This window comes from Podospora bellae-mahoneyi (genome assembly GCF_035222275.1).
Source record: "Podospora bellae-mahoneyi strain CBS 112042 chromosome 1 map unlocalized CBS112042p_1, whole genome shotgun sequence".
Lineage (NCBI taxonomy): Eukaryota > Fungi > Ascomycota > Sordariomycetes > Sordariales > Podosporaceae > Podospora > Podospora bellae-mahoneyi.
The window spans coordinates 3123133-3135847 of NW_026946359.1; the positions used below are offsets into that span (position 1 = coordinate 3123133).

The 12715-nt window shown below is 53.2% G+C and overlaps 4 protein-coding genes across 4 annotated transcripts; 2 read left to right on the top strand and 2 right to left on the bottom strand.

Moving 5' to 3' along the window:
- Positions 1–59: 59 nt before the first annotated feature.
- Positions 60–1278, bottom strand: VMA21 (vacuolar ATPase assembly integral membrane protein vma21). The gene is made up of 2 exons (XM_062874249.1): positions 712–1278; positions 60–490 (listed from the first exon to the last, which is right to left on the bottom strand). Exons 1-2 carry the CDS (start codon positions 1052–1054, stop codon positions 345–347), a joined length of 489 nt encoding a protein of 162 aa, XP_062737366.1. The 5' UTR covers positions 1055–1278; the 3' UTR covers positions 60–344.
- Positions 1279–1610: 332 nt separating this feature from the next.
- On the top strand, positions 1611–4754 carry FUN30 (DNA-dependent ATPase fun30; the record flags this gene model as incomplete). Its single annotated transcript, XM_062874250.1, has 2 exons — positions 1611–2194; positions 2250–4754. The coding sequence occupies exons 1-2, from the start codon at positions 1688–1690 to the stop codon at positions 4752–4754; spliced, it is 3012 nt and encodes a 1003-aa protein (XP_062737367.1). The 5' UTR covers positions 1611–1687.
- Positions 4755–5260: 506 nt separating this feature from the next.
- On the top strand, positions 5261–8164 carry TGL3 (triacylglycerol lipase). Its single transcript, XM_062874251.1, has 3 exons — positions 5261–5825; positions 5893–7116; positions 7168–8164. Exons 1-3 carry the CDS (start codon positions 5556–5558, stop codon positions 7933–7935), a joined length of 2262 nt encoding a protein of 753 aa, XP_062737368.1. The 5' UTR covers positions 5261–5555; the 3' UTR covers positions 7936–8164.
- A 342-nt stretch (positions 8165–8506) lies between these two features.
- On the bottom strand, positions 8507–9301 carry QC761_109625 (uncharacterized protein; the record flags this gene model as incomplete). The annotated part of the gene is made up of 3 exons (XM_062874252.1): positions 8507–8740; positions 8838–9032; positions 9089–9301. 3 exons carry the CDS (start codon positions 9299–9301, stop codon positions 8507–8509), a joined length of 642 nt encoding a protein of 213 aa, XP_062737369.1.
- Positions 9302–12715: the final 3414 nt, after the last annotated feature.

The following is a 12715-nucleotide window of genomic DNA, read 5'->3' on the forward strand; positions in this document are numbered from 1 at the left end:
TGGTGAATTGAGGTGGTAAGACTTTCGGCAGAGATCGCTTTCTGTCGAAGTTGGTATCAATTTGTTGTGTCATGTGATTGAAACTAGAGACAAATATAGTTTACAGTTTGGACATTTGATCCCATGATTGATGCATTAATGCCACACGGGCTATCTAGTCCTCTCTGCCTCAATACTGGTACTCAATAGCCACACCCATTCCATAACTTTGCCACTCAATCCCCTCTTAAAGACCATATCGTAGGTAGTAAGTAGCAGGAACCGTGTCCCATCTGTGTGTATGGGGGTAAAATATGGACAAGATAATTTTTAGTTGAGACGAGAAGAAATGAAAAAGACAGTGGTCAACGATCCTTCTTCCCCTCGTGCTTTTGCTTTTTCTCCTCTTCTAGACGGTCGGACTGGTCCTCTGCCATGGCTACAAGGACGTAGCCTATGAGGACTACGTTTGCCATTATGGCTGCGAGGCCGCCGGCGTAGGTTGAGTTGCCTGGGGGAATTAGCCGTATGTTTGATGAATGTGTCATGGGAGTGAATACGAAAGGTCGTTGTGAGAATGGGTATGAATAAGGAAGTTATGAGGGGATACGAAAGGGGATATGAGCCGTAAGATATGGGAGGCATGGGAGAGGGCACACAGAGGGTGGTGTAAGTGAGTGAGTGAGTGACAGAGCAAGGCTGCACAGAAGATTTATAAGCCATGTTAGTTACCTTTGAACAGGGTGTTGACGGTGGCAAAGTAAGACCCGATAGGTACGACCATCATGGCGAGTGTGAAGGCGAGGAGCTTGAAGATGACGGCTGAGGGGACGGCGGGGGTGATGTTGGACTTTTGAGCTGGGGAGGAGGATGAGGGGGAGTTTGGGTCGGGCTGGTCGAGGAGGGTTTTTTCTTGGGAGATGATACGGCGGGTGGCCATTTTGGGCGATCTTTGAGATTTGGATTGTAGTATGTGATGATATGGTATGGTCAATGGTGAGGCTTGCTTGATGATGTTGGTTGTGAGTGTGAGAGAGGTACGTATTGGGTAGGTGAGTCCGTGCTTAATTGGCATGGGAACGTCGCTCGCAGCTCACGTGTCGACGTGCAGCAAGTACAGGCGCGTCCGGCCCACTGAAATTCCCCATTGACGCGCTCTCGTTTGCTTTTGCTGGCAGAGGTCTGTGGGGCCGGGTTTTTGATGGTTGAATTCTGAGAAAAAGATAGGGCTGTTTCTTCTTGCCTTTCTCTCCCTCTCTTTTCAAATTCTGGTTTCGACTCGAGTACTGCCCAATCGACCGGTTACCACACCCAAAGAGGAGGCAAAAGAAGGAGACATTGTGCCAATTGTTCGGCGTCTAATTTTAGCAAAGTCTCTTTTACTTGTTGACTTTTCATTGACTTTGATAACGGGGCGGTATCGGTCTAACGGCAGAAAATCCCAACAGTCGCTACTACGAATGATCTGAAATTTCCCAATTCAGGGGTGGGACATCATCAAGGACCCCGACTTTTCGTCCGACTTTCTCTTTCGGCGTCTCTGACTTCGGAGCACTCTACACGTTGCTCCGTTGTCTTCTTTGTTTTATGTTTTTTTTGTGTTTTTTTTGTTTTTTTTTTTTTTTTTTGAAAGATAACGATTGCTCTGAAGTTTACTCCACCTTTACCACCCTCAGTCGAAACCCAACCAGTCGAGACACAACAAAAAATGGAGTTTTCATCTTCACCGCCAACCACCACCCGACGCAGAGGTTTGGCATTCGACGACATCGAAGACGACGACATTGTGAGCGAGTCGCCCTATTTTACACAACCGACACAGATCATGGACAAACCTTCCATACGCCCCATGTCTGTCGTACCTTCCTCGCCCCGATCAATCATTGAGGTTCCTGCCTCTTCCCCATTTCGACCACAACCAGTTGCCCCGCGAATTGGCGGTCGGTTGGCAAGCGCGATGGCTCCACCAGGCACCAGCTTCAAACCCCCAGCGAGTCGAACTGTGTCTACGGCTTCGAAGAAGCGAGATTTTGTACAGATATCAGACGGCGAGTTGGATGCGCCGATCTATGTCGGAGGAGACTCTTCCGACGAGGATGCCGAGCGAACACGGGGAGACATTCGACCTTCATCTTTCCAGCGAAAGGAGCCGAGTATCAGTGTATCGACGTCATCCACTTCACTAGCCTTGAAGGCGCAGGTAGCTGCCAAGTCGGTATGTTTAACTTTTCGGTCTACAAGTCAAGTTACTAATACGGCGTGCGGGACAGAAACAAAATACACAAGAATCAAATGGCAGCACATCAAACCGCCACGGCCTACAAACAGACTGGGCTTCGCTGTCTCCTTCGTCTCCCTCCTCGGATGAGAGTCTCGAGTCGATCCGGAAACCGTCCCCACCTAAACAGCCTGCACGACGGAGGCTCGTGCAAGGTCGCCGCCCTGGCCGGCAAGCAAGTCCCGAAAGTTCTCCCGTCAAGCCGGTCGAGAAGCCAAGAAAACAAGCTAAGGTCATTGATCTTGTCAGCGACGATGACGATCGAGACGAGGACTTTGATAGTCAAACGGCCAAGGGGCGTCGATCTTCCCCGCAAGATGCCGAGGACGACGAAGATGAGGAGGCTTCAAGCGAGTTTGATGCCCGAGTCCTCCAGTATCTCAACACTTGCGACGTAGTGCAACTGGTCGCCATCGCTGGCGTCAAAGAAGACACTGCGAAAGTCATGGTTTCCCACCAACCATTCAAGGATCTGGAGCATGCTCGCCGAGTCACCCTTGCTCACAAGAAAAAGGGCAAGAAATCTGCCAAACTCTCTGTGGGAGATGACATTGTGTCAGCGGTCAAGTCTTACGCCAAGTCGTTGGATGCGATTGACTATGTTATCCAGGCCTGTGAGAAACAGGCCCGTGCAATTAAAGCATCGACTAGTAAGTGGACGATGGATGAAACGGGCCAGATGAAAAACGATTCTCAGGCGGATGATGGAAAGCCCTTGACACCCATCAGCATGGAAGACCCAAAATTGGTCGACCTGCCCCACCGCCAGCCCAAGTATATGGATGGTCATTGTACCATGAAGCCCTTCCAACGGTATGGGCTAAACTGGATGCGTCTGTTGCACAAATTGGACTGCGGTGGAATTTTGGCAGACGACATGGGCTTGGGAAAGACATGCCAAGTCATCTCACTCATGTGCTCCGTTGTCGAGGACTACGAGAAGGGGAAAATGAAAGGCGACCGGCCATGGCCCAACCTCATCTTCGTGCCGCCCTCGACTTTGGCCAACTGGGCTGCAGAGTTCAAAAGATTCGCCCCGGACATCAATGTCATCACATACCAAGGCCCCCAAGCCACCCGTGATGACATTGCGGAGGAGATCCAAGATGATCCGGAAGCCTATCACGTTGTTCTAACGAGCTACTCGCAGCTCTCGCGGCCAGACGACATTTCCAATCTTCGACGCATCCAGGCAAAGATTGCCATCTTTGACGAAGGTCACAAGATGAAGAATCCCAAGACGAAGCTCTACAGGGATCTGCTACGCATCACGGCCGACTGGCGGTTGATTCTGTCGGGCACGCCTGTTCAAAACAACCTCATGGAAATGATTGCCCTCCTGCGCTTTGTGGAACCTAAGCTGTTTTCAGAGCACTTTGAAACGCTGGAGGCATTGTTCAGCCAAAAGTTCTCTCTGGCGGACGTCTCCAAGGGCGCGATCTTGGCCAGCGAGCGGGTACCCCGTGCCAGGACCATTCTCGAGCCATTTATCCTCCAACGCCGAAAGGAGCAGGTGCTCCAAGACATGCCCCAGAAGACGACAAGGGTCGAGTATTGCAAGATGGACAAGACACAGACCAGTATCTATGAGGAATATGCGAGAAGATTTAGGAAGTCGGCAACATCTCAATCTTCTCAGACCGTCGTTGCGGAAAAGGGCAGGGACAATGATACCAACAACGTTTGGATCCAGTTGAGAAAGTCGGCTATCCATCCGCAGCTGTTCAGACGCTACTTCAAGGACAAGGATGTGGAGGAAATGGCCAAGGTGCTGATGAAGAGGATACCACAGTCGGAGCTCAAGCAGCCTAATCTCGGCCACCTGACGAATGAACTCAAGGCGCTGTCGGATTTTGAGCTTCATTTGTGGTGCAGAGATTACAAGTGCATCAGGTCGTTTGACTTGCCAGATGGGTCCTGGGGAGAGTGTGCCAAGGTGAAGAGCTTGTTGAAGTTGATTAGGGGGTATCAGAAGAACGGAGACCGGGCCTTGGTTTTCACGAGGTTTGCCAAGGTTATTGAGATTCTGGGAGAATGCCTGGCTAGTGAAGGGGTGGAGTACCTCAGTCTTCAGGGAAACACTGATGTCAGCGAGCGACAGGAACTGATCAACCAGTTCAACGCCGACCCGACGATCCCGGTGTTCCTGCTAACGACGGGATCGGGAGGTACCGGTATCAACCTGACGGCGGCCAACAAGGTCATCATTTTTGATCAGAGCGACAATCCGCAAGACGATATTCAGGCGGAGAATCGGGCGCATCGTTTGGGTCAGACGAGGCCGGTTGAGATTGTCAGGTTGATTAGCGAGGGGACGGTGGAGGAGCTGGTTTACAAGGCGTGCCAGAAGAAGCTGGAGCTCGCGAATAAGGTGACGGGCTGGAGCGCTGGACTGGATGCGGCGGCTGGATTGGAGATGACTTCTGGACAGATGGAGGCAGAGGTGAAGGAGATGATGAAGAATGGGGGGACGCCGCCAGATAGTAATGGGGGGTGACATGGTCAGCATTAGCCTGGTGTTTTGTGATTCGATTAAAGGAATGGGGTGGCTGCGTGTTTAGAGGGGGGTTTATACAGGTGGTTTTTGCCGTTGGTGTTCTGGCGATGATGGGGACAGAAAACAAAACGTGGTCGTTATATGAGGGCATGGGAACGGTGGCGTGTTGAGGTATTGTGCGAATAATGGGCTGTCATACATGGGGCGATTACAATAAAATATAGGTTATTTAGGGCCCGAACCAATCAAGACATAGATTAATCAACTGATAGTTACACCCTGACAACATCTTCATGCTTTTAGATCATGATTTGAGATGGAGATTCCTTCGGCTGCAGGAACCGAGAACTGGTGATGGGGTGACCCTTGTATAAGACCAATCGGGAATCGGGAATCGGAATCAAAGAATTTGGGGAAGCGGGGATAAGCGACAACTGCAAGCACTTGTGCGGAAAAGTGGGGTTTGTGGCTTTCACATGCTTGATTCAACGTTGTCTGACAAGGGATGGGAAAATGTGATTGTTCGCCTCAGGGCGGCCGAGTTGGGTGACCGTCACGAGCTAGGTTTTCCGGCGTGGTTTCGGTTTTGGGAACTTGGTTTTTATTTCTTGACAGATTAACGCTCCTCCCTCGCCCTTTTTTTCCTTCTTTTTTTTTTGTTTGTTATTTTGTTGGATTGGTGTTTTTTTCCCCATGGTAACTTGAACGCGCGCGGGCCACAAAAGACTGATTAATTACTCCGTGTATGGCGTAGGAAAGGGCTGTTGGGATTTGGGAGACTTCGCAAGAAAAAGAAGGGAAATGGCGTTTCAGTGGTTCGTCGGTTTATTGGGGGCGGTGTACACCATTTTGTTGTCGCCTCTGTTCGGGACTGGGAGTGCCGATTCTGGTCCGGATGCGAGGATACGGTTTGAAGAGGTTGAGCAGCAGCAGCAGCCCACAGGCACGGCTGGTGGTGGTAAACGTCCCAACAACACCCGTCATCATCATCAACACCACGGAAGGGGGCCAAAGCTGTTTTTGTTGTCGGCGTGGGACATGCTGCTTGACGTGCTCTCTTTTTGGCGGCAGGTATGTCTCCCCCAACCCTCACCCTATCTATTATTTTCAGTTCTAACCAACTGTTGATGATGTATAGAAAATCATAACCCACTACACCAACCCCACCCCCCTGACCCTCTACCTCTCCGCCCTCCACTCCGCCAGGACGTTTGAACAGTGGGAGGAGGCGGCGCTCAATCTGGATACGTTGCTCGGGCTGGACCTCTGGAGGAACAACCCTGTCTCTTCGCACTACGACTTCAAGCTGATCAACGAGCGGCTGGTGAGTATTGAGATTGCGAGGGAGACGGGGGACGTGCACTCGCTGGTTAACCTGCTGAGGAGTGGCTTGGTGAGGAACTTGGGGAATATCACCGCCACGAAGCTGTACAACCGGGCGTTTGCGGGGACAAAGTTTTTGATTGAGGAGTATGTTAGGGCTGTGGCGGAGGGGGTGGAGGATATTGGCAGCTTGCCTTCGCCGGGGGAGACGTCGGCGGTGGGGTATGTTGTTGATGGTGGTAGGGGCGTTCCAAGGGGTGGTGGTGTCGCGAGGCAGGGGCATCATGTTAGTTTTGAGGATAATAATGGGGAGAGTAGCACCGGTGGGGAGGGGAGCAGTAGCGGTAGGGAGAAGAGGCAGACGCTTACTGTGATGACGACAAGGGGGGAGAGTACTGCCGCCGGAGGGGGGAATGGGACGCCAAAGGTGGACTGGGGGGGTCTGAGTGTTGCTAGCCCCCCGGGCGGTAGTCATTTGCCTGAGGGGGGGAGGATGGTTGCTACCATGTCTACGCAGGCGAAGCTGGATTTTATACATGATACGAGACAGGCTTTTGGGAGGACGGCGTTGGTTTTGCAGGGGGGGGCGATTTTCGGTTTGTGTCACTTGGGGGTGGTAAAAGCTTTGTTTTTGAGGGGGCTGTTGCCGAGGATTATTGTGGGCACGGCGACGGGGGCGTTGATTGCTGCGTTGGTGGCGGTTCATTCTGAGGAGGAGCTGCCGAGGGTGCTGAAGGGGGATGGGATTGACCTGAGCGCGTTTGCGAAGCAGGGGCAGGATCCGGTCAAGCATAACAGGGGGTTGAGGGAGTCGATGTGGTCGAGGTGGGCTACGCTGGTGAGGAGGGTGCGGAGGTTTAGGAGGGAGGGCTATTTTCTGGATGTGAAGGTGTTGGAGGAGTGTATCAAGAGTAACATTGGGGATTTGACCTTTGAGGAGGCGTATCATCGGAGCAAGAGGGTGTTGAACATCACGGTTGCTACGGCTGGGCATGGGGGTGTGCCGACGTTGTTGAATTACTTGACGGCTCCTAACGTGGTATGTACCGCCCTTTTCACCCAAAGTCATGAGCATGGCTAACATCCACAGCTGATCTGGACCGCCGCCGTCGCCTCCAACGCCTCCACACCCACCTTCTACGGCCACCGTCAAACCAAGATCCTCTGCAAAGACTCCCAAGGCAACATCGTCCCCTGGAAGCCCGCCAACGAAGTCGACTTCAACCACTGGACCAACGCCTCCTACACCGAGCAAGAATCCCCCCTCCTCCGCATCGCCGAGCTCTTCAACGTGAACCACTTCATCGTCAGCCAAGCCCGCCCCTACCTCATCCCCTTCCTCCAAAGCGACATGCACGGCCCCTCCATGGTCGAAACCCGCAACAAGACCATGTCTGGCATGACCTTCATCATGCGCATGGTCGGCCTCGAGCTCCGACACCGCCTCCGCCAGCTCGACACGCTCCAGCTGCTCCCGGCGGGTATCCGTCGGTTCCTTGTGGACGAGCGGGTGCCGGGCGCGAGCATGATGCTTGTTCCCGAGGTGACGGCTGGTGACTTTGTCCGGCTGATGGAAACCCCCACCAAGGAAACGCTGGAGTATTGGATCCTGAGAGGTGAGCGTAGTGTCTGGCCGGCTGTGGCGGCGCTCAAGATTCGCTGTGCGGTGGAGGAGGAGCTGGATAGGGCTTACCAGGTTGCCAGACGGCTCAAGGCTGGGGGGTTAAGGAGGAAGACGAGTCATATGCAGACGCCCATGTTGGGCGATTTAGAGAACCCGGAATTGGGGGTTGAGCAGGAGAGGAAGGAAAGGTTTAAGGCTCATAGCGCCAGTGCGAGAGGTTCACCTACTGCATGAGAAAGTTCGTGAGAGTACTTGGGATAGGAGTTATCGGATGGGTTTTTTTTCTTTTTTTCTTTTAGATGGCCAAGAGACTGGACGGCGGGGTACACCGTCAATGTATTTTAACGCACAAAAGGTGTTTGTTGTCTTCATTACCGTTGTCGTCAACTAATACCATCAAGCTCCCCTGGTGTAGGGACTTATTCTCAACCTTGTCCCTGAAGCTATGGATGCTCGACTCTCCCTTTGCGATGTAGTACACCATAATCATGCCGCCAACCTGGGAGGCAGCCAGGAAAGTGTTGGGATCCGAAACCGCCTTATCCCCTGCGGCGGCCGAGTCTCCCCAAGTTCCGTCCTCGTTGCGAACCACGCGCTGGAGCTTTCCACCCTTCCGCATGAAGTAGTAGAGATACAGCTTGGTGCCCTTGTCCGTGCTTACGGGAACCAGAGCAAGGCCGGTGCAATCACGGGAGTCGTCTGTGTTCGGAATCACGGTATCTTTTTACAGAGAGGCTACACGTCAGCTTTTCGCTCCTAGAAGAAAGAAAGGCGGGCATGGTGGTTCAAAAGACGGGGAGTTTTTTTACTTCTTTATTTCTTTACCATTTTCGCTGGTCGACTTGACGATTCGGAGGTTGTCTTCGTTTCGGTAGACGCTGAGCTTCTCTCTTGGCGGCTGGATCGTAGACGGCTGCGAGGTTGCTGGCAACCAGGGGGTGGCTTGGTGTCGAGGGGCTTGGTGATGAGGTCCTCGCCTCTTGAGCTGGACGACCAACCGATTGAGAACTCGGTGATGCGTGGCTTTTCTTCGGTCCCGCTGTGTTTTGGTCAGAGAGAGTAGTTGTTGTCAGTTCTCGACTTGATTCGTGGGACGAAAACATGGAAAGGGGATGGATGGATGGATGTGGTCGTACGTCATGCAGCACATATATCCTTGGCCCTCGGCGACAATTGTGGTAATGGCAACTCGGATCACGGTGTTGGTTCGGGCCATCCGGTAGGAGGAGCTTATAGACAGGGCTCAGTTGGGCCAGACGCTTGGGTGCAATGGCATCGACGGCGGCGATGCCCTTTTGAGGTGCGCTCTGGACGAGACCGTAGAGATTGAGCTACGTTCTGTTAGGATAGAGCCATGAGCGGGGGCTTCTGAGGAAATCCCCCTCACCAATTTCTCGTTGTATAAAGCGTTGAAGGAGCCCGGGTTCACGATGTTGGAGTCGACAGGGGCCGAGATGTTGTCTGCGAACGCAGTGGCCGTGGTCTTCTCTGCGCCAACATGGTGGAGCTCGAGGGCAAGGGTCTGGTTGCTGGACAGATAGTAGAGGAGGACCTGCTCGTTGTCGAGGGGGTTGACGAGACTGGAAAGCGGACAAGACATGGTGATGATGATGTGTGGCAACATGATTTGGGAAGCCCTGCGTCTCCCATACCATAAGGATCGCGGTCCAACTCTTATATACAACTAGCTGTCTTGCTGCCTCCAGCTCTTCTTTGTCGAACTTCACATTGTCACTGGAGCCCTCCTCAGCCACCCACAGGTGGCTCCAGGGCGGTATTCCGACTACCTTATTGGCTTTGCTTGCATCTAACCGTGGCGGTATGAACTTGCTGAGGCCACAAGTATTGTTCCCTTCCGGTACAGTCTCTCCAGCAATGAACTCATGGCGGAATCTAGAACCGGCTCTTAGGTGTGGTCCGACACGGAGGCGACTGGTCACTCTACAATACTGAATGCAATTAGGCCCAGCGTCCACAAAAGCACACTCTACAGCCAGCATCAGGAATCCAGCTCTGCCTTTGGGGAACTTTTCAGCCAGCCATTCCTTCATAGCCACCGTTCTAGGCTAGAAAATTCACCACAGTGTCCAGATCCATCGGGGACATCTTCGTCACTTGCGGGTTAGGTACCTTTATGGGGGTCAAGTCATGGGTAGGAGACGAGAACACGAGCCAATGGCTTCGTGTTTGTCTTATCTATCTGGTTAGATGTTCCAATCGGTCTCCCGGCAGTTTGCTTGTCTGGAGCTTGTCCGGAGGTTGTCTGGAGGTTCTGGACTCAATGTCCGACAACACGCATAATTCACAACTCCCTCACTACTCCTCCACCCACGTCTAGCCAAGCGGCCAATCTCAACACTAAGGTTGGATACCTACCCTTCACAGTCATCGCTCCCCAGTATTCCCTCCCCCCCGGTTCCCTGAACACGACATATCCAGCCCCAGGACATCAAACACCTCACACCACCCTTCCGCATGTGGTCTTGAACGATCCCCAGCTGCCCTGGGAGAGGGTCGGCAGTGAGAGCGAGTTGTCAACGGATTCCCCAGAGCATCAAGATGCTCTTTCCAAAACAAGGACGCCTTGGTTGGCTGTCGTTGTCTTCACGCAGGATAAGATCATGCTTCCTCCTGAGGCAGAGCCAAGCCTGGAGAGTCTCTTGAAACTGCCCAAATCTCCCAAACCTTTTGCGCCATCACCCACCTTCACTTATAACGTCAAAATGTCGGATTTCATCGATAATGTGGGGGAAAGTAAGGCGCTCAGTACACCATTAACCTCCTTCGACGCGAGTGTTCATGATCCAGTCTCAACAAAAGGCGACATCGTCTGTGTGAAAGCTGAGGTGTTGCAAGGGCTGGTACGGACGTTTGATGACAAGGACCAACAACCAAACACCTCTCAAGCGCATCCCGATGCCTCTCGGTATCGATTGCTGGCCCATGTACGACAAGTTGATACGGCAGGTATGGCGCTGGCAGGCTCGGCGACTGGACTCCTTGGGGAGAGGGACAGTCTGTTTTCTGTGGTGCTCTCTCATCGCACTGGACCTCTTGGCCGCACTCAGCCTACCTCGGTTGTCGCCCACTTGATATCGATCGAGGGCCTGGAAGCCATGCCTTTTCCTTTCAAGACCCCTTATGTGGCTTTGACGTCCCTCTACAGCTGGCCTTACATGGGTCTGCCCCCAAATTCGGTCAGCCTTCACGATGCATTTCGACATGTGGGCGAATTCAACAACCGCGATGGCGTCCAGAACCAGCTCTTACGTGCGCCCGTTGCCAAGGCAGAGCTGGATTTGTTGAGGTCTCAGGGTGACGCTGGGAAAAACGTGGCTAGCAGGCTAGAGAACGGGTACTCTCTGGCCAGATATCGCCTCCAGACTGGGGAGCAGACGGTGTCCTTTTTCAGGGGACCGCTTGTCCCAACGAGTGTCGAGTGTCCTCTGCAACCTGGCTGGGATCTACCATCCACGCATGGCACCAACCGCCAGATATTTGACCGGCAGGTCGGTATCATGGATCTCTCTTACTCTTCAGCCTGGCAGTTGGGCAGACATTGGCTCTTGCAGACCGGTCCTTTACCGTAGCCTTGGCCCGCGTGCGCAGGCAGATCCAAGAAGCCGGCGTACAAGTCGCCAAAAAGGAAGAGATGGAAAAAAAGACTCTTTTCCGCACCAAATTGTCCACCATCAAGTCTCTGGCTGCCTGCATGAACCTCCTGGAAAGACTTCCTGCGAGCGACACCTTGTTGACAAGCGATGTGTCCAACAGGTGGCAGGCAAAGACCGTACGCCGGGTAGATGTTTACTTCAGCGCCATGGGTGAAGATGGGAGCGAGTCCCAGAAGTAGAAACTGCAGCGCCAGCTCAACAAGGCAGCTGAAGAGGTCTCGGGTTCTTTGCAGGATGCAGATGCACCCTATGACGAGTTCAACACGCCGTCCTCTACCGACTGGATGGCAGTGCTCAAGTGGGTGCTGGATAGGATGTACTTGGCAGGCATACCCGCCAATTACTTGATCAGTGATCCATCCCATCTCCCTCTCGAGACTGTCCGATTTTTTGAGGTGGACCGCAACTGGACGGGTAGTCTGATAGACGGCGCGCTCAGTCTGGCGAACCATCTCGAGAGGAGTGACGACATGGTTCGAAGAGCCATGCAGCACGCCCTCAAGCGATATCTTACCACGGAGAGTAAAGGTCTTGGTCGGCCACGCCCTGTGCCGCTGTATGGGTTTCTTCTCCGATCCGAACTTGTCACAGCGTTTTCAGACATGGTTGTCAAAACAGAGCCGAGTCCGCCAGCTTCGCAGCCTGTGCTAATCCGCCACGAGTTGCTCGACACGAATGTGATGCTATGTCTCTTCGACAGACCACCAACCGAGAGATCGATATTACGCTCAAGTCAGTGTATAGCGGCGCGATCAAGGACCAGCCACGCGGCGATGACAGAGTCAACGACCTCAAAGATGGGCAGGCTGCGTGGCAGAGAGGAAAAACACCAACAGATGCAAAATTTGTGGTTTTCCTCTGGGATGTGGACGACCAAACGCGAAAGCCACCGTATGGGAATGAGCCAGCTTTGAGGTTCCTCAACGCAAACTCTTTTGCCACATGGGCGCATGGCAAAGTGGTGGCGGGGATGAAGGGCTCCGATGGCCAGAGCAGGTACACGGAGGCTCAACCAACATCAAGCCTGATAGCGTACGAGCTGAACGATCCAAGCTGGCAGTTGAAGATCCAGCTTGACCAGCGGCAGATCTCGACCGAGAAGAGCTCGAATCACCCCGACAGCGCTGCAACCTCCATGCCATTGGCAGTGCCAGACCTGTCGCTCGCAACACCCATCAGCAACACCCCCAAGACAACCCTTGCGATCGATAGGAGGAGGCTTGCAAAGATCAGAACCTTTACTGTTCCCCCCCCCCCCTCCCAACTCCTCCACCATACTAACAAAGCTGGTGGGCCCCGCGGCAGAATCGTCCCCCTCGTCGAAAACCTTCGCTTTGAAC